The 23,181-nt window shown below is 31.2% G+C and overlaps 1 protein-coding gene across 2 annotated transcripts in view; it reads left to right on the top strand.

Annotated features, from left to right (window-relative positions):
* The window catches only part of LOC127700763 (protein Wnt-7b-like), a 35,884-nt gene extending 15,255 nt beyond the window's left edge, over positions 1 to 20,629 (top strand). For both annotated transcript variants that reach the window (XM_052204423.1, XM_052204421.1), the window contains exon 4: positions 19,316 to 20,629. In XM_052204423.1, coding sequence (XP_052060383.1) covers positions 19,316 to 19,798 — 483 coding nt within the window. In that variant the 3' untranslated portion in view covers positions 19,799 to 20,629. The remainder of the gene's footprint in view (positions 1 to 19,315) is intronic.
* Positions 20,630 to 23,181: the final 2,552 nt, after the last annotated feature.

The raw sequence follows: 23,181 nt of genomic DNA, 5'->3' as shown, positions 1-23,181 counted from the left end.
CCATTTGATGGCTATATTGAACACATATATCCCATCGAACTTGGAATGGTATACCACAGCTACGGTTTATTATGCTTCATATCTTGACTAACATATAGAATCGACATTGAGGATCAGTTCAGAACTTAATGTTACGACGATAAAAATAATTTCAGTTATTTTTATGTACCAACATTCCAACAACGCCTGCAAATGGAGTATATAATTCACAGTTGATACGATATAACATAGCTTGTTCTTCCAATCATGATACCTTGGTAAAGATTTGCTGTTTACAAAGAAGTTATTGAATTAAGGGCCATCATGCATTGACTAAATCGGGATAAGTCCATTATGCCTGTTGATAGAAACAAAAACAACCTTACGAGAATAACCGAAACAGTTCATCTTTTAGGGAGTAGCAACCTTAAATATAGAATAACACCAAACAATGGTCTTCATTTTAATCGCCAGTACAATTTCTTTGTATTCTAAAACTAGGTTGAGCTCTCAACGTCGTGTGGAAGTCCCTCAGTTATTTTATACAGGAAGTACTAATAGATGTATGTAAAAATGTATAAAATAAGACTGATTCAAAATGATTATTACCCATGAATCTGCTAAAATATGAAGCAAGTTATCAAAAAAGATTTGTCATTTTTCAGTGAAAGAAACTTTAAGGTGTAATACCACAAAATCATAGTACGTCACATCCGGTTGCATACGAAAACGGGTCGGAAAAAAATATTCCCTTGAATTTGACCGTTGTAGGAAATTAATCCTACATTTCATTGCAGTAAAAAAATTCTGAGTCCTAAACATATATCTTGGGTGTTTCAAAGCACGATTCTTTTTTTATTTGGTGCTTCTATAAAATATTTTGGAAACTTGAGGTTACATGGTTACTAAAACTTGTACACAGGGAAAAAAGATTGAAAATTTTATTGGTTAACTTCCAGTGATGGCTTTTTTCTTATATGTAATGGAATGTTATGTGAAATTGTGTCTGTAGTACTGGACAGGATAAAACTTTACTCATGCCAAGTATTTCTTTATTAGAAACAAAGATATATTCTGCACAATTTTTGGAAAATTGCAAATTTAACAAAGATAAATAGGGGTATTACACCTTAAGGTTAACCATTGATTTTAAAAATCAATCTATCTATGTATTCTTCCACGAAGAACATTTGGAATTGATTTAATGAACAATATTCACACCTATGAATTCGAGATACAAACTGATTCGACAACGTCAACAAGATGAATTCGACATAAAAATCTGTTTTGAAAATAAAACACGGAAACGAATGACAGCTTCTTTTTATAAAACCAGGTTCAACCCACCATTTGTCTTATAATGTCCTGTACGAAGTCAAGAATATGGCAGTTGTTATCACACAGCCCGTTTCTATGTATGTTGGCGTTTGCTTTTGTTGTAGTTCAGTGTTTCTGTTGTTCCGTTTTTGTTCCTTTTATAGTTTATTTGTTTCCCTCGGTATTAGTTTGTTACCCGGATTTGTTTTTGCTTAATCGAAATATGACTATTGAATAGCGTTAAACTACTGTTTCCTTTATTTAAATTGTATATGACATGCAAAATGTTTTGTTTTTTTAAAAGTAAATACAAATGTGAGTAATTGTTGAACTGGTGGGTGTTATAAAGATAAATTGAGATGTATCTGGCAACATACGTTTATAATATACGGAAATTCATGGGTTTTATTACTTAATTAGTTATAGAAATACGTTTTTTACGCAAGGAGATTAATATTTGCTTGAACTAGTATTAGAAAATAAGACCTGTACTGTCGGTCATAAAACTTTACCCGTTACTGTGAGTACAAGATTTGTGCTCAAAACACAAAATCCAGTATTTTCATAGGTTGACTTCTGAGTCTGAGTTCGATAATGGTACTCGAAACTTTTATAACGCTAAGGCCTGGTAGAGAATCGAGGTATATCAGTTAAGGCTGATTTATGTTAGTAATTGGTGAATGCATCAGTTTATTGATATTATAATTACATACTAGTAATGAAATCACGTGGATATTTTTTCTTTTTATTTCCGGAACTCCGCTTGTATGAACGATGATGCTTATGTTTGAGTATTCCTGATTATACATCGTGAGGCACTATATAAAAATCTCAATATTGATATGTAGCATTTGCATTTAACTTAATTAGCATGTGTGTTTGAATTATATCATAAGAGATCCATAATATGTGTTTTTCTTTTCCCTATTAAATCATACATTGTTTTCATAGCTAATAAAATAATTTAGTCTGACCAAAATACTATACATTTTCTGTATTGGATTACGGTAAATATTCTTCAAAGTTTTTTTTATTAAGGTTTGGTTTTTTTCATTGATTGTTTTCAATGTCTGTTGCTTTGGGATATATGTAAAAATCCAAATTAAATTTACCTGAGAAGATTTGCTTATTTAGTCAAAGAATGGACATAACAAACTACATTCCTTTAGACTATTTGACAGATTTACTGACATTTTATGATAAATAATTAGTATATTTGTCAAGTAATTATGTTTGATTGTCATTATATACTGTTTTAAGCATATACAATGACACAGACTTTTGATCAGGTTGACTTATTTGGATCTTATACATGATTTCTCCGTAATTGTATTAGGCTTTATATTTCAGCAATCATCTTTATACAAAGTGGCATGTCAAAGTATTAAGAAAATAACATTAAAGTTATTATTATATCCGCTTTGTCTGACAGATTGATAATTAGATTTAATCGAATCTGTACTGTATTGTATTTTTTTACCAAAAGAATCTTTTTATACAAGAACTATCTAAATTGAAATGCCATAAGAGGAAGATGCAATAATCAAAATTCACTGCACATGATTAAATTGTTACAAGTATCTATTGTAAAGTTCAAATTATTAAAAACATCACATTCTGAAGAAGTAAAATACAATATTCATTTATTTGTACATGTATCTGCTGAAGTTTGCTTCTAACTGTCACTTTTGATATACTTGATAGTCAGTTTGTAACAAATCCATGTAAAGATTCAAAATTAATTGACTATTGCATAACACTAAACCATTGTAAAGTTGAATAAACGTCAGTGAAACAAATATCCTTACAAACCAAAAGTGATATGTACATTTCACCAAAAACTGACTAGCAGCATTTGTCTTAAGTATTTATATTTGAATGACAGAGAATCTGATATGTTAATAAACATACTAAATTACTTAAGACATCATAAAAGTAGTTTTAAATGAAAAATAAAACAATGAATGTTATATTATTGATCACAGATAAGTGACGAGAACAGCTTTGAGTGAGGTTAGAATACGACCGAAATTAAGATGTCTGTTAGTGTCTCAGTTTCATGATTTACTAGAGGTATTGAACTCAATCCCACGTGTCAACCTTTACCCTTTTAACATTATAACCGAGTTTGGCATGTCCCGGACTTGAATCGTATGATGGGTGATATATACAAAGCATGAGATACTTATATATCTCCCTCGTGCCTTTTTTGTTAATAAGTAGGACCAAAGTTAGCCCACAATTCCCTTCAAAAACTTAAAAACAGATTAAATTTTATAATTTCTTACTTTCATCCGGAATTTGTTCAACAATGAGTATAAACTGATCCGGGACATTTCATTATAAAAGATATAATTTGAGTTTTTAAGCACAACCGTGAACCAGGAATCAACCTCACAATTCCAATTATGCTACCTTTTTTGTGAATTAGACATTAAGATTAGAAATTGTTAATTAGCTTTAGCAATAATACGCAAAATGGCATACAAAATAAAGACACTAGTGGTTTTTTTTGTCATGTACATAAATGTAGGTCCTCAGTTATTTATGCACTTAAACATCCTTGACTTTCTTATTTTGGGGGTTAAGCGTTTCTTATGTAGTTAACCAAGACAGGCGCTTCGGATGTACTAACTTTATAAAGTGTTATTGTCATCTTCTAAAGCAATTTTTTATAGACATAGTAGTATATTGGATTTTCGAATTAATATGGCCTGATTGTCCATTCACCTTTTGATGCATTACAGTTTAGGTTGTTCGCCTTCAGTCATTCCATTGCTCAAAACTTTTGCTTCAATAATTTGCAAACCAGCTCATCCAAAGAACTGATAGTGTACCTTCAAGATGAAATAGTTCCAAATTACAATAAAAACATAAAAAGGAGATTCCTTCGTTATGGCAATGCAGAAATATAGAATTCAGTATCATGCTTTATAATACTACGATTTACAAAGTTTGAAGATTGTGAGAATTTCATGGTCATACAATTGAGCAATTCATTGCTATACAATGATTTCCAATTAGGAATTAACAACGAATATTACTTGTAAATCAAAACTTAGATAAGTGAGGCGTAATCCTAAGATCAATGTCATTCCACTTGGCTGTGATTTCTCGTACGATAATGACTGTCTTGGTAGTAATCCTCTCGACTTTAATGTTACAAACCATCAAATAAAATTATAAATGTTCACTCTCTCTGCAGTCGCTTAGACAGTTACGTTTTAAAATTCAACAACTTCATTTGAAACTTGAAAACTTTAATTGGCAATTTTGAAGGTTTATAAAAGTTGGAATGTTAAGTTTAGTTCATTTTATATGACATTAACTTTATGCTGGTTTGTTCGGATATATACTCTGGTATTCGGCAGGTTTTACTACTTAATATTTTTGCACTGTCTGTCTTAAAATTAACATGATAATGGAACAAACATACCAATAAAGAGGATACAGCACTTATATGATATACAATAGATTTATATACATGTATTTCGACAAAATAAAAGACAGGTAATAAATATAGTAGTTTATGTAAGGTGATTTCTAATAGATAAAATGTCCTCGAATGACCTATTTCAATTCTTATTAAATCCTGGGAAAGGAAACATAAATTATATATTTTTGCACAGGGTTTATTATTACTTCGGTTGAGGCCACACGAGTTAGGTTTATAGTTTGACAGTGAAAACGACTGTGTGATTTGAATCCCTAAAGCTTAAGCAAGAATAAAAGGAGAGAAGATACCAAAGAAACCGTAAGTGGAAGTGAGAAAGACAACACTCTGTATAGGCGGATCCAGGGGGGGCCCTGGGGGGCCGGGCCCCCCTTTTGTTGGAAAAATTTGGTTGATTATATAGGGAATCACTGAAGCGTGACTGGAGCCCCCCCCCCCCCCCCCCCCCCCCCCTTTAGGTCAGTCAGCGGGCCCCCCAATACAAAAAGTTCTGGATCCGCCACTGCTCTGGTTAAAATAAAACAAACTAACAGACAAACATTCCACAAACTACTACACAGTAAACAAAAATTGATCCACACCAAAACCGGGGACGACCTCAAGTACTCTCTAAGGTCAAGCGGTTTCTTCTGTTCCATCAGTGTCAGTCGGCGTTTTGCTTCTTTTTGTAAGTTTTTTAATTTATGCTTCTCCCCTCCTTGTTACTTTGAAAGTTAATTAAAACTTATGAAATCATTTTGGCAATGAGTTAAAAAATGTAGAGCACGGCTAGTTTGGCCACATTGATATTCCCATCTTCGTGTAAAGAATTAAATTTTTCGCTGGCTTTTAAATTTAAGAAGTGCAAGATACATTTCAAAATTTAAAGCCACAAAGAGGAGAGCTTCCATTAACTTTTATTTATTGCTTTTTTCTGCATTAAATTGGTGAATGGGAATCTAAACAATCCTTACCGAAAATTGTTTGGCCTTCAGATCATAGTTACATTGTTGGTGCATTTTTTAACTGAATATAAGAACATGAATTACACAGGTTTGAAGTTACAAAACACAAAATAAATTTCTAGCCATATAGTTTTACCTGGCATCATGTTTAAAGATGATTATAATGATCATATATTAATAGCAGTTACATAAAATATAAGCGTGGTTAACTCTTTTCAGATGTCATTGAACAAGGAAGACAAACTATATAAAATTTCTTAAGATGTACATAATGGATATTTTTAGAGTGAAATTCAGTGACAATTTATTGTAATAATTCATTCATTGTAATCCATGCATGTAAATAATTAAATTTGAAAATAATAGACAAAAAATACATCCTGTATTTTCATAATAGTCCAAGCAACATTATTGTTTTGCAATGAGTGCGGTGGATGCAGCTCTGCACATCATACTTTGCGTATTCATATATAATTAAATCATATTAGCGAGGTCTTGTACTGTCGTACCATTTTATTTTTGAAAAGAACAAGAACAACTGAATCGACTTGCGTCAATATCGATGATTCAAGGTAATCGGCAACACAAGGAAACACTCAAAAAGTTAAAATATAAAAAGACGACTGTTAAACCATGACTTCAAATGACTTTCAGAAGACGCTCCTGACTTCGGGTTTTCTGTTTTAACCTGTTGTGTAACATAAAACAGTATAACAAACTCCAAGGTACATTCAAATAGGGGAAGTCAATAAAAACTGATAAAATCAAATGTTCTCAACCAACGACACTAGTTGAAAACAACTGTCATACTCCTGGCTTTGAACAGGCTTTTTCCGAAGAAAATGGTTGGTTATACCTGGTTTTATAGCTAACTAAACCTCCCACTTGTATGACAGTTGTTAATAGTTTCGTTACATTGATAAACTTGGGTGAGTAGCCCAAACAGGCATAATAGGTTAACATACTAGAACCACAAACAAATTGCGTTTTCTTACCTCATTTGATAATATGTGCTAGGGTATGTTCCCATTTTGGCAATTTTCACAAAAGAGTTATAAACACTAGATTTATTCCAGTTGATGAGGAACCTCTATAATGATTAATACTATGTTTATCACACACCATCATTAATTGGCTGTTCATTACTTTGTCTTAATTCTCAACTAACTAACTAACTAACTAACTAACTAACTTAACAATATGATATGATATGTCACCTCGTGTCAATCTGATACTTTTGCCGATATTTATCATGTTCCAAGAGTTACCATATATCCATGAATATGACTTTAGAACCGTGTGGTTGATGGATTCATAACATGTGATGCCTATCAATGCACCTGTCTCATTCTTTCGAATTTGATCCAATTCAATTGATTTTCATTACCATCCATGCTTGTAACACATCTTGTCTTTGAGATGTAAGCTGAACATCGATATACAACCTTATATAATCTCTTTAAATGATGCTTTATAATGAAACTTACTATGACGTGTTATCATTTTGTAGCATAGAGTTCACCCTGTTGTTGTGGGGTTGTGATGTTCAATCTATTTTGCTATTCAAAGTTTTATGCACTTGGAGTTATCGTTTCTTTTTTTTACCATGATTTGTCCATTTTTCTTCCACTCCTGATATTTTAAATGCCCCCATGGTACCATCTTTTTTCTTTTCACCTTAAAGTTAGATATTCATTCTGACTGAGGGGTCAGTATGTAGATTATTTCGTTCTTTTAAATTCAACATAAATTGAACTCCCGTTTTAGTATGTCTGTTTACTTTCGATATACTGTTGATTGTATTAATCTGCTGGGTTTTTACACTCATCAAAGATCTGAGGCTTATAATTCGGTATGCCAGACGCGCGTTTCATCTACATAAATGTTTCTTTTTTGCATTTCCCTTACTAGGGTTCATTTCTCATATCATGCATTGTTTGACCTGATGCATGTACCATTTGTCAGATTTTTTTCTTCTTCTTTTTGATGAAGGTAACGTAACGTATCATTCGTGTAACCATTGCAAAGATATGCATTTAATATCATTTAAAGTACACTTAAGTTATAGGATACAACGTAAACAATATCCATCTTTTATTACTATAAACTTCTCTTACAGTTTTTTCTTACATCTATTTTAGCTATAAAATAATTCAAATCACAGACGATACATTGTTTAACAGTACATAAACACATAATATGTCATGTATTAATTTGCTAACGGACTATATAAAGAGTTTTTGTTGCAAGCTCAATTTTATTTTAACATGTAATTGTTACGCTTCAATACATTTAATTATCAAAGTTTAACTATTTTGAGAGAGAGAAAATAAATAAGGAAAAAGTAAAACAATGTATACGAGGTGATGTTTGTCCATTGCATGCAATGTCACTTTATTTTGAACAGTTGAATTAAGTAAGTACTGACAAGGAATGATCCTTATACTAAATGGATGTTACAGGGTGTTTGTGGGCATGTACCCTTGAATAGTTACGTGTGGTTAATGTGTTTTTACATACAATGAAATATTTTCATATTGTCTGTTTGTAAAATGATTTATAAGCTTTGTATGCAGTTTTACATTACGTCTTAAAATGTTTTTCGTTATTTGTGTGAGGATCACTTGCAAGAAATTGATATGCATTAATTTGTTATTGTAAATTGGTCAGAAAATAATTGAAATTAGTAAAACTATAGGCTTATTTCTATTGTCTCTGTTTGACAAATTTTAGGGTTCACTAAATAACCATGCATTTAACTTAACGGGAGGCGTCCATTAATTTTATAGTTGTTGTCATATTAAGACAATGCTTACGTCGCAGTAACCTAAGATTGATATTTGATAATTTAATTAATCTTCTCTTCGTTTTCATTTATAAAGGTTTTGAGTTGTATTACCTTAAATTTATATATTTTTCCGAATTAAACCAATTTTCGATTGTACGTAATCTATGTTCATTTGCAATCATTAGACCATGTTAAAAATGCTAGTTTGAAATATTTGGAATCAGTCTTTGCTCAAATTATCTTTTCACTCTGTCAGCAGAAAGTTATACAGACAATATGTATTCAACCTTTCACCTACGAAATTCAAAATTAAACATTTTGCATCAAGATCTTTTGAAATCTCGAGTCTTCCGCATACTGCCAAAACAATGTTATATGGACTACTGTCAGAAAATTTTGTTCATTCTTTTGTAAGACGATGGTCTAACGGGGGTATTTATATACAACTTTGTAAAATGTTCCGACTGAAATAGTATTATTGGTTGGCATATCCGAAATAATAAATGTATTAAAGCTCACTATATAATCAATTCATTCGATCAAAAATGCATAGACTGATTGATTGATTGATTGATTGATTGGTGTTTGCTTTACGCCGCCTAAGCGCAAAAAAGGCTGTATCGCGGCGAGAGCTAATTCGAACATTTAACAATTTAAAGTATTTTTTTAATCACAGAAAAGGTCCTTCAATATACTAAAACTCAAGTCTGAAGCAAAAATGTTTATTTACAAATAAAATTCAACACTAAGATAAGGTGATATGAATTAAAATCATTTTCAATTTATACAACATTTTTATATTTTGCATAGATAACTAAAGCCTATTTATCAAAACCGAAGTAATTTTCAGGAATGCAGAAATGTACGTATAACGTGCACCGCATGTAGCAATATTGTCCACCTTTACCGTTGGTATCCCCTTAGTGAAACTCATTTTGGTTCGTGTTTACAATTCTGAAGCTATGTCAAATATATTCTGCAATTCACATGATTTAAATGCATATCTTCTTTTAATTATTTTCAGTTTAAAACGTAATTTAATTGAGTTTATGTTTTAACTTCTTCGGGAAAAGTAAGACGGATTCTGATTTGTATGCTCTTAAACGTTTGACTTTCAACACATTCGGACTATGGAGTAACTGATTATGTTAATTTCAGAAGCACTTACTTTTTCGATTTAAAAACAACAGTTATGATATAAAGTAGATTTATCTAACTTGGTTGGATTGCACTAGTAGTCACAATTAAACGCTATCAATTTCACTACACCATTAACGCATTTCGACAATTATTTTTTCTTAAGTGATCACCTTACAAAGACAACCTGCATCCTTGCGTCATATCTATTGTGTACACGTCGGCCAACACAGACCACTTTACCGAAGATATCCGGTTGTTTTAAAGGATCACTTGACATAAAGAAGTATATCCTTACAAAAAAGTCTATCATAAACATTATGTAATATCAATTATACAACTGAATCGAATGAGAAGCGATATTCCGTCACCTCATTCAGTGTTATTTTCAATTTAGAACGCAGGCCTCACCTATTTGAATCGTATGTAAAACAAAATTGATAATTTTTAAATGTTTATCTTCTGTTTTTAGCCACTATAAAGGCAAATTTTGTTGTCCTTGTGAAATTTGTGGGTTTTTCCGTCATTAAACAGTCTTTTCTCGTGATCGCCTTATAACATAAAGCATACAATTGCAAGAATTTTATAAATTAATAATTAATTACTAAATTTCAAATACACAGAACAAATAATAATGAAATGAAATGTTTATTATTAAGAATAAACATAACAGATAAAAAAAACTTAAATCAGTAAAATTACGATGTTGAAAGTGGAACGTACATTCAATATTATATAAAACGGTTCATTTTGCATTCTAAATAAAAGATTAATGGTCTATTCCTAACAAAATTTTATTATGTATTTTAGTAAAAAAAGTTGAAGTTTGTTATGTTTGTTGAAGAAAAATCTTTGAAGTAATGAAAGAATCTTAATTGTTGAAGATCTATTGATATTTGTAAATTTTGTCACATTATAAAAATGAATGTCACCCACATGTTAGCTTAATCTCGCCATGTCATACTTAACCAACATCAAATATTCACATTCCAATTCACATCGACTTCAAAGGGGACAATATATAATAAAAGAGTACGGAACAAAATGTGGAAACATTGAGCAATTCTCTGTAAGGGACTTATCAAATACGTGTGTGACGATTCTTAATTGATTTTATTTTCCGATTGTTAAATATTTTCTTGAGTATCATCTCTTTACGAAAATATTAAACAAAGATTGGGTCAACATTTTTGACTATCAATCTTCTATTTGATTACGTTGTCATTAAATTGACGATATACATTTAATTTTAAATTACAGGTATTCTGGTCCTCTGTAAATATTGTTTCTATTTAAACTCAAGGTGGTCTTTGGACTCTTTAAAGGAATTATTACAATTCCATTTTTGTTAATCGTTGTCTGTGTTACCATATGATGTAATTAAATGTATTATGAACGATATTGAATCATTACTTTGATACAGTATTTAGAATTTATCATATTGTTAATAGTACTGCGTGGTATACAATCCAATAATTTCGTTTAATTGTAAATTAATTTATATTTGAACATGAATGATTATATTTTTAGTTATATGAAGGTTTTCAAATTTTTTAATAAGTGTTGAGACCATTTACTTCTTAAGTTATAACGTATAGTTAATTCACCTTCGATTAATAAAATGCGAATGCAAGGCATTTTAAGAAGCAATTTTGAAAAGGTTATCATTTACAAATAAATGTTATCGATAGTTTAAAATATGAGAAATATTGATAAATAGTTTATTGAATCATAGAAATATCTTTATATGTCTTTCATTCAATGATTGTTCAACTAAACATGTAGGGGTGAAATCCAAACAGAATAGTCACAGAAGATCTCAAACAAAATTATGACAGGTAGATGTTGAATGTCCTGCGGGAGATTAATTATATGAACCTATTCGACAGAACATTGTCTATTTTGTTAACGATCCTAACATTTCAATCAGAAAGTTTTCGAATATACAGTGGTAGTATACAAAACACCCGTCAAAGATACATAGCTTATTATCTTGTACAAAATTTAGTATAAAATATTAATCTAATGTTATAGACACAATTCTCTTTTTAATAACTGTTTCTATGATGTAAAAAGAAAGATGTTTCCATGATACATTTTATCATAATAAAAAATAATTTTAAAGCGACCTTCATATGTGATTTTACTACATATTTCTTACAATGAAAGAGGGGTAGACATTTGAAACATCAATCCACGTTAAAGGGAAATAATTCTTGTAAGTTATTAATATGGACTAAAGCAATCATCGAGTTTCGTGTTTTGTAAGCTGTTCATTGTTTAGTGTGACATTAAGACCAGTATTTTCAATTCGTTAAGTGTCTTCTATATGTTTTATTCATTAATAAGAAAGTGTTTCTATGTGTTATTAAATTAAAATCGCATCTGGTGCAGGACAAAAATGGCACCGTTAGTGCTATTTCAATATTATTGTTCAAGTAAGCGGTCATCCTTTTTAAGTAAACTATACATGTGTTTAAGTTCGTACATATAGTCTAGATCGGTCAAGGTTGGTGTATGCGCAAGTATACTGTTTAAACCCACCAGACTGGTAATTTTCTGAATGTCTGGACAATGTGTTGTTCGTTGTTAGTTTTTAATGTGTACGTTTTTGCCTTTTTGGTGGAGTTGGGTTTATGTTGGTCTGTGGTGATCAATAGTTTTCTGTAACTCCTGTCGTCCTATTTGTGTGTTATTTTATATTTAGCATAATTCAGTTTCTAACGTGTCGTTTTTGACCTTGTTATTGTATTTTTCGAATATTATGGGTATTTGTAGATATGTCAAATTGTCCTATTTCTTCTGCCAAACATGAAAAAGTAGTTTATTCACTTTAAATTCAAGACTTTATGTAGTGCGAGATAACTGCAAAATGTCATTTATAAATTACTCTGATTTTTTAGAGATAGTATACATGGCAGAACTTATTAAAACATGGCACTATATAATTTTTTATGAAATTTTGGTGCAGATAATATGGCAGTTAAAGAATTATACAAAACATACAAGATAACATACAACATAGATAAAATAAGTATCAAATAACTATAGATGTTAGGAATTAAAAATTAAATAACACGTAAAGTATTTGTTGCACACTAATTTTTGACGGAACGACACCAATTTACGATGTATTTGAATTGTTTAAAACATATCTTCCGAGGTGTCAGAACTATTCAATAGAAAAAAAAAGAAGAATAAATTGTACTATCGCATGACAATATGACCTGTTTATAACAGATGACTTTATGCGAGTTGAAAAGAACGTTCTATTAGAAGTATTTTTGTCTTGAACCGACCTCAACTAAGTTCAGATTAGTAATATCTCTACCTTGTACATTAATATTGTTGCATACTACATATTATTTTATTTCAATTCCTGTCAGAATTGATGTATAAGTGAATTATCAGTTTTTATTAATGTACTGTCATAAGAGTTTAAGTTGCATAATGATTTGATTAAGATATCGTATTGTAAGAATTTTAATTCTTGGTGTTCTTTTACAATTTCTGCCTGTAGTGTTTACAAAGAGTAGTTGACTCTCTTCAACTTAATACCGCACACTTTGGAAACGCTATCCTTTCTTTGGAAAAAGGGAAAACATAATGGATGGATATTTCTTATTAATGTTATTTAAAGGTCATTTCATCCAAAATATGTAACAATGATAGATTCTAATACGATTTTAAATTGAATTTAAAGATATTTTATCATTTAAAGCCAGAATCGTTTTTAGTAGCTTTAAACACAATTATACACACAGACGGTGTTGGTTTGTAATAAAAAAGAAACACTGTCTAAAAGGTGAAAGTGTCCAAGTACGTTCTTAAGCAAGTTTACACCATTGATATTTAGACTGTGATAATCTCTTAGAAATACCCAGTAATGCCGTGACATCAAGCATGCTCTCGTAATGTTGAGGTTATGACAATAAAAAATTGCATTTTGGCGCCCTGAGTACGTCACTTCATTGTGAAATGCATATTAGCTATTTCAATGGACAGTACACGTTATTGTATAGGGAAAAAACATAAGAAGATACTCTCGACACCAGAAGCTTGGAAAGCTGAAAATATAAAACGTTTAAGAGTATAGAAATTGGCAACTGTTTACGAACAGGAAACTAAGATCAGTTTTACCCTTGAGCAACTTTTTAGTACAAGTTTAGTAAAATAAAACAAAATAAGCACACAAAACAGCATGCTAGCACTGACTGGTGGAATCGTTTGGGACCGATTTATGTACCAAGGCAGGTAGTTAAAAATAGGATACTGATTTTCTTGGTCTCGAAAAGATTTTATAGAAAAAATAAAATCAGCTACACTCGAGACCAAGTTTCATAAACCGTACATTTAAATTTTTAAAGAGCACAAAACTAGATGTTTATAGAAAATCTAAAACTAAAGCCAACTTTGACAGAGGAAGCTGCTGCAATGTTAGTTCTAATACAATTACATAATGTATCATTTGAAATCTTTTAAAAGATGTACTTTTATTGAAATTTCAATAATTCAATTTTACATTTTTTCACATATGCATTCCTGTTTTATCTTGATTCGTGTGTAATTACCTTTTCGACAGACTGACTGTTGCTTTGCTTAGCGAATACTTGCGATTGTTTTATAAATGTTACATACTTTTCAAAACTGAGTATGGGAAATATTTTTAACCATACCCTGTTAAATCTTTTGAGAACACATGGATGCTTCTTCAATTTTTTGTACGACGGTACAAGGATTTTATTTGTCTAAAACGATCTTATGTGAACGAAAACAAACATATTCTGTCTGATTTAGATTTGAATCTATTTTCAGACATTTTAATCTCGATAAATCAAATCTTGTTTAAATGATGTGTTTTTAACTATTAAAACTTTCCATTAGTATTTCGGCTGATTTATTAAATGGTAAATATCTTTGCTTAGAAAATTGGAACGTAGACTAAGTATATTTGAATTGACTTCACGCAATGTATTTGCACATTTTTTCAAATTTGTAAATGTGATTTACATCTTCGAATAGACTAATTATATGAAAATGACGACGCAATTTCATTAAAAGGATGCAACAATCAAAGGCAAGAAAACGAGTAATATTACACTCAATAAACTATCAGTTCAAGTAGAATTGCATTTGAAGTTTGTTCATAGATTTACTACGTTTTTTTCTAATGCAATAAAATACGAGGTAGAAAGGTAAAAGCGTTTCATTTTACATTTTCTGATGGTTTTAGCGCATATCCACATACATGTAATATACATCTGAGTCCACAACCTGTTTTAATGGGGTTCAAAAAGCCCCACTTTTAATGTTATGCGTAATGTTTTGAGGACTTTTATTTGTCTGTCAATCTATAAGGACTCAGAACGTTTCCAACCATTCGACCGAAAACAAGAAAACGATTTCGATTCCGAAACATAAACAGTAAATATCGTCAATACCAGTTACGTATTTAGCTGCTCAATTATTGTTTGATTAAATAAACATACATAACGTTGTGAAATTTCATCAAAGCTACACTGATTATAATTTAGTACGCGAGACGCGCGTTTGTCAATATAAGACTAATAGGTGCTCATATCGAGAAAGTGTCAAATATTGCATATGCGCCATGTGTGTTTGGGTATAATGGACAGTAAATTTACAAAAAATGGCCACATATATGTATTTCTTGTCAGCACTTGAGTGTTGACTACTGGGCTGGTAAATTCAGCTCGGACATTGCCCCCACCAGTAGTTTTATTTATGCAATAGTTGTAAATATTCATCAAAGATCATATGCTTAGAATTAAGTACACCAAACGCGCGTTTGGTCTACATAAGGCTCATCATTGGCGTTCAAATAAATTATCTTAAACACAAAATCAATTACGACTCTAAACTTTAAATCACATTGCGGATGATGCATGCACAACAGGAGACGCTTACCCACCATTTTTTCTTAAAATGTCCTGTACCAAGTCAGGAATATGGCAGTTGTTATCAAATAGTTCGTTTCTAGGTGTGTTGGCGTTTGTTTTTGTTGCACTTCGGTGTTTCTGTTGTTCCTTTGTTTTCCTTTATAGTTGTTGTGTTTCCCTCCGTTTTGGTTTGTAACCTGGATTTGTTTTCTCTCAATCGATTTATGACTTTTGAATATCGGTATACTACTGTTGCCTTTATTTACCCTATCGACTCACCCAGTTAAGACCATTTTGTAGTTCATTGGATTCCCTCAGGTTTTGTTTGTTACCTTGATTTGTCATCTTAATCGATATATATGAGATTTGAACAACGATATACTACTGTTGCCTATATTAAAAGAGTTCTGAAATCTTCAAAACCAAGACGGTTGTGACAAATATACATAATGCCTTATATGTTAACAAATTTAAAGGTAGCCGGCAACTAATTGTCAATAACAGAAAATGTTAAGGCCGTATTTATCCTCATTTGCATACTAGTAGTGGGAAATAATGTGGGAATGCAATTTGTCATATATACTTTAGAGCTGATACATTTTTAAGTATGCTGTATACCTTAATTTGTGTGGAATCCCTTGCATTGGGAGTTAACTTCATTTACATATAAATGTTGATGGCTTTTGATAAACTGTTACGAAGCTCTAACAAATCACCTACGTCATTCATTTCTCTTTAACGTTTTATAGATATTTAAAACTAATGAACTGCAGATATCAATATGCAAAGAATTTTGCATGTCGTAGATAGATATGTGTTCAACCCTTGTCAAGTTTGACACTTGCTGCTAATAACTGTCAGAAGTTAAAACTTGAGAGCTTAAAGTGAACCTTCCCTTCACGCGTTGTGTCTATCTTATAAGTCAGAGGAGATATATCTGGCAATTGTCAATCAATATGTTGTTAAAATCAATATACACATGTCTGATTTATGAAATATGTGACATAAAGAACAAAAACGTTGTGTATATTTAATGATAATATTTTGAACAATAGAAACATACGAGATACGAATAGAAACCTAAAACTATTATTTCAATCATTTCCAACATAACACAAAGTTAAAACTTTGTTGTTTTGCAATATTAAATGATTCTTCAGACGAATATTTAAATTGTTTTATATTAATATCGTTCACTTGGAGAACCTTTTGATACCTTCAAAAACAATTGCAGATCTTTTGTTAATCTCTGACACGTGATCTTTGACCTTACAAATCAGTGTTTAATTAGCACATATTTAATTCCTGGTCGTTTTAGTAATTAAACAAAGCGTTAACTCGTGATTGTTTCTAAGCTTTCAAAAAAGTTTTAAATCTTTTTATCTTGACGGCGTGAACCAGAATAGATAGTTTTAGTAAGAGTGTCCATCAAGGTTCTTAAAAGACTTATGATATTAAGTATATTTACCGAGGTGTAAAAACGTTAAATAATATGGTAATACTCGACATAGAACTAAGAAACTCTTTTTTGTCTTGTAAAACGTATTATATTCCATTTGCTTTTGGAAAAAATATATTAGTTTTCTTTTTCTTACCCAAGCAAGTCCTATTGCCATAGATATAATTATTGAAGAGACCTAAATTATGACAAAATTGTCATGGAATTCTTTAATCAAATTTATGACACCTGTCCTTTGACAAGATACAATTATACTTTTGAAAATAATCTCTGAAAATCTGCTGAACATAAATTAGCATACGTAATATCTTGTCTAACCAAGTAAAGATACTATCTCATAAAACAATTATCTTCAGTTTACAACTGATTTAAACTTGATTTACAAAAAAAAAACCACAATGATTCAAATGTTCTGACCTTAGAATAGTGGGTGTAGTTTGTTTATTTGAATTATTCCAACATTAGAACAACCACCATCAAGACATACACATCCATTGGGTATGTTAATTGTACTACCTTTTAACACAATGAACAGACAATCGTGTTAAAATGTTATTGAATTTTCATCATAACAAGGGATCTTGTATTGTCTTGTATATCAATAACAGGACATGTGGGGTATACGTCAATCAGATAGCAATCCAACGATACACATAACCAAGAGACATATAGGGGTCAACATATGTCAACCTCCCAATTGCTCTGAGTATAAAAATCTGTCACTGAATTATGCAAAGTATCAAAGTTTTGGTATTTTTTCCCTCTTGACACATACCAATCTCTTTTATCAAAGAATAATTAGTTAATACTGTAGTTAAAGAAGGCATATGGTACAAGAAATAAAAAAGACACAGGGCATGTGAAAAGTGAAACATGTATTAATATAACATTCGGAAACTATATTGTAAATTTACCTCTCTGACGCCAACCTTGCCTGAAGGAATTTTAAAGCTAGATATATCAAAATTTTGTCAACGGAGAATTCAATCAAAATGTGTGTATCGAAATATATGTGTCAAAGTGCTGTATATGGGGTAGATGAATTTTGAAGAGACCATTATTCACCAGGAAACCTACATATGCACACTTTTTTGCTTCTTAGATACGTGCATAGACATATTGATAGTTACATATATTCAATCCGAGTTAACAGAAACTTAGTAAAATCTACATCCTTGTTCATTTGTTGGTCCAAACTGAAGTTTACAATGATGATCCAAGGAAAGGAAATATTTTAATAATAAAGTTGGATGATTGTGTTTGGTTAATTTTCCGTTTTTGTGGCGACTTTTGAGTCATAAATATCCATCGATTGAAGTATGAACAATGGCTTAATAAAATACATAACAATGATAGGTATACAGTTCCGTTTAGCATTATCTTTAAAAGTTTAATAACCCTGAAGGTTTAACTGTCCTTGCATCATAAAGCATCTCAAAGTGGATATATATATTTTTTTAGATAGTAATAGACAACATGAATAAGATGGTCCCTTTAATCATAGGGCTTGTATAGTTAACGACGACAGCATGCTATCCAATAGCAGGCTGTCTCGTTTGATGTCAAATGATACGAGGTAATCTCTACCAAGATATTCATCTCATCCGAATATCTTAATCAAGGTATTGTGTACTGGTTTATCATAAGTTCAAAGTTGAATTTATTTAATTTTTTGTTAAAGTAGTATCTTATCAATTAAGTAATTAATTATGGTTATTTTAACATAATGAAAACAACTATTTTCAAAAGACAAGCGAACTCAGACAGAAAATCTTCTATGCACTGTTTTAATCCATAGTCGTCTGCTTATTCCCTTACAATACTTAACAATACCCGGTATATATCGGGGCATATATATAAATATGAATATCCCTTACATCACTGAAGAGACATTAATTGTTGAAATCCGGATATGGTGTACAAATTTTTTCACCTCATGTTTGCGGTATACCATCTTCTCCTCAAGTTTATTGTTTTCTGTTTGATATTAAATTGATAATTCAGATCCATGTTACATCTCGTGATCAATTTATTTGGCAATCGTCAATGGCAGTCAGCAGGGTTTAAGAACATCAAAAATACGAAAAATTATGTATATAATATTTTGTACCATTTCCGAATAAAGAAACGATAAAAATCATATATCTACAATCCATCGAATGTAATATGATTCACAAGCAGTAACCAGAAAAGGACAGTCAAATGCATGATTGCTCAAAGACAGATAAGAACATTCAATAAAATTTTTTCGTAAAATCAATTATTGTAATCATTATGTACACTGCATATCGTAACCCAGATTAATAAAGTTTTTGATAACCTTTTCTTTCGTTTTAGGCAGTAAAAGAAAATATGGAAACAGGGTGCAAGTGCCATGGTGTGTCTGGATCTTGTACAACGAAAACATGCTGGACAACACTACCAACGTTTAGAAAAATAGGAAACTATATAATGAAAAAATATGGAAGAGCTAAACTAGTGACTACACTAAAAGCAAAACGTAATAAAGTTCCATCACATCTAATAATAAAAAGATTAAAAAATAAACATACGAAGCCTAGGAGATCAGACGTTGTTTATTTAGAGAAATCTCCTAACTATTGTGATCATGATCCACTGAAAGGATCATTGGGAACTGTCGGGAGAACATGCAATCGGACTTCTACCGAAACTGACGGTTGTGACTTAATGTGTTGTGGGCGTGGCTACAATACACACCAATACACAAAAACGTGGACGTGTAATTGTAAATTTCATTGGTGTTGTTATGTCAATTGTAATAAGTGCAGCGAACGAACGGAGGAGTACACTTGCAAATAATCAACATCATTAAATGACTTCTATCTGAGGTTTCGAAGTACGCCAAATATGGCACGATATTTTGTTATTTCACACGTGGCACTGAAAATATATGATTACTTACTTTGCGTAATTGCTTATAGAGATCTAGCATATCATTTTTGCATTGTGTCCAATTTTGAAAGTTTCTGATGACAAGAATGAGATGTTTCTGAAAATGACAAATCGACGGCGTACGCACTTCACGTACAACTGGATACAGAAAACGACATACATGAACGTATGAAACTGACATTCAGCCTCGTGACTTAAGTTTGTTGATAACAGTTATGAACCATAATTATGATATTTGGTGGTGAAATGTGATATAATCCATATCACTGTTGTTATTGTCTGTGATACATGTATATATATTAGATTATTCCGTGTATGTGTTTCATCATATGTACATTTATACGTATATTACGTTATTTCATTACTAAGCATTCATTACTCATCATTTGTCGAGGTACATGTACATAAAAGAAGGTGCTTGAACCGTGAAAGTCGAAATGATTCAAGTAAAATTTATTGTATGACCATGAGACTGGCAATTCATCGCGTTCTCAATTTAATTGTTCTTGTTATTTCAAAAACAAATAAGTCACAGGATCTTAATAGCTTAGTTTGAAATATTATTAGTCTTTTTACAAGACAAAAGATTGCACCTTGTTTTCTTTTATATGTAGTGGATGAACATATCCAATTCATTTGATATTTTCTTATCTTGCCAAACAAATCACACTACAAAACATATTTTTATTTGCATATTGTACATACCATGTAAATTAAAATTAAATATTTATGTTTTCATATCTGTAGTTTCTCAAAGAAAATATGATAGTTTTACTGTGTTCGATTTGAATTCTGAATATTACCTTTATCAGGAACGTTCAGTACCAGAATTTGGAAAGATGTACAAGACGTGTTGGTTATTGTGTTGGGTTATTGTCTCATTGACGTATATATCCCACATCATTTATTTATATGAAAATTTGGAGCCTGAATTCAAGGGTAAATTTTTGTTGAGTGGGATGCAAATAAAATGAAAATTACACTTTATGATAATGCGTCTGAAGCGATTTTCTGGATTTACCTTCACCAGGAACGTTCAAAGCCAGGAATGTTTAAATACCGAAACACCAGAAAAGCTATATTTCCAAAAGAGACCTAAAATAATAATCAAATCCATCTAAGGTCAACTTTGACTGAGGGAGGTATAACCTTCGTTTTAATTCGTATAGAATTAAGGGCTTATAAAAAGTATATGAAAATAAGTGCAAATGAACAAAACTCACAGGACGTACTAGTCTGGACTAGGACTGGACTAGCCAGTAGAACTAATTCTACTACATGAAACGACAGTTTTTAAGAGGGAGGTTCATGGGTATTACCTGATTAATTTATACCGAGGACGCTAAGAAATGAAAGTTTGAAGGCAAAATGAGTTTATTTCGATACAACCAATTCGATCCCGGTGAGAAAGACTATACCAGAAAGTAGCAGTTTTTTTTATATAAAATGGTGCCTACGCATATATGTAAATTTCGAAATATGTATGATGTATTGATTATTTTGGTACCAAACGAAAGCTGGGAGATTAAGGACCATTATAGGATATGTTTTGACTAATTATTTTGAATAATAAAATAGATGTATGAAATTTAAATATTTTACCTGTTTCTGATACTTGGTGTACCTGTTTTGACACTTATGACTTCTTGACATTGAAAAATTAAACATTAAATGCAACGGGTTCATGAATTAGTGGTTTTGCTTCAAATGAGGGCTGGTGTAATAATTAAGACCATGAAATCTACATGTGAAGGGGACTTTCAGGCTCTTTTGACGTTACCAAATGTATAAATACACAAACCGTACCGTCCGATTTGGAATGCTAACTGCAATATTCATCATAAATTGGAACTGATATGGCTTACATTCAAAATTGCAGAAACTATTGCCACTCATTAGTTGTTTTGTCTTTTAAGTTTGATTTTTTTTCTTAATTACTTCACAATTACACCATACTTTAATACATTAATAATTGCATGTCGACCAAAAAGACAATCAATATATAAGTAAGGAGATGTGGTATTATTGGCCATGAGACACCTATCTTCGATGGATTAAAGGACGAGGGGTTAACAACTGTAAAGAATTGTGCGGCATTCAACAATAAGCAAAACTTTAACGTAATGAAAGCTAGAAAAGCTTCTGTTATGACAAAATATGATGCAATTCAAAAAAGAAAACCAACGATTAATGCTGAAAACAACAAACGAAAAACAAAATAAGGCAGACAGCGAACAACGACAATCGCTGAATCACAATCTCCTGATTTTGGAGCAGACATGCACATGATAAAGAATGTGGCGGAGAACATTATCGTAAAGGCTCAATCTTTTTTTTAATTTTGATGTGTAGTTTTCTTTGTCTAGTTGGTATGCGTTCTTTGATTGTCTCTACTTAATTACTTCGCAAATTGTTGATGGAGATTGTGTGCGAGTTGGCCGCTCAACATTCGTTGTTGTTTATTAGACTGTAGTAACCTTTGGCTTTTAGGACGTGTATACAGTGTACCTGCGCGTTCCATCATTTGTGTTTCTATATTGTACTATATCTTAATGAATAAAAAATAGTTTACACAATTTCATCTGGTAGTGTTGCTTTCCTTTTTAGTGGGAAATTTATATGTTGTAGAGACGATAAAACAAGGATCTCAAAAATGTCTTTTTTAGATAAAATTCTTCCACGAACTCATCTAAGGATTTCGTAATTGCAGTCCTTCAAAGATAAAGATATTGATATTAAGTAATTTTAAGCGAATAATTGTGCTGCTGGTACTCAAATTACAAAATAAACACTTTTCCAAAGTTTTTTCGCCCAAAAAAACATTACACGAATCGATCACACAAAATATGTATTTCTACAAAAATTAATTGTCTTCCGGTCAATTCTGTTTACATGTCACATTTAAAAGACTGCATTATCAAAATCCATTCGTTTTATTAAGAAAAAACTATAAGTATCTTTGACGAATAACATATTAAACAAGTTTAATTCTTCAAATTTACTTTTTTCATTGAAAAAAGTTTTATCCCGTTAAGCAGATTATTTCCATTGAGAACTCAAAAACGTTTATAAATCCTTCCTTCATGATATAGATAGACGAAAAAGCCTATTGATATATCCCCTAATTCGCCGTTGCGTGGAAGGGAGAAAGTGGCATTAAGGAATGTCGGAATTTTGCTTTAAAACTCAATGACATGAGAAATCCCAAAAAGTTGGTAACATATATAAATATAGACCCTGGGACATCTCCTTTAAGACATTGAAACCCGCGCTACAGTAGGGATTCCATT

This window comes from Mytilus californianus, unplaced genomic scaffold (assembly GCF_021869535.1).
Source record: "Mytilus californianus isolate M0D057914Y unplaced genomic scaffold, xbMytCali1.0.p SCAF_1, whole genome shotgun sequence".
NCBI classification, from domain to species: Eukaryota; Metazoa; Mollusca; class Bivalvia; order Mytilida; family Mytilidae; genus Mytilus; species Mytilus californianus.
Note: the sequence above shows the minus strand (reverse complement) of the source record. Positions and strands in the feature narration are given on the sequence as shown.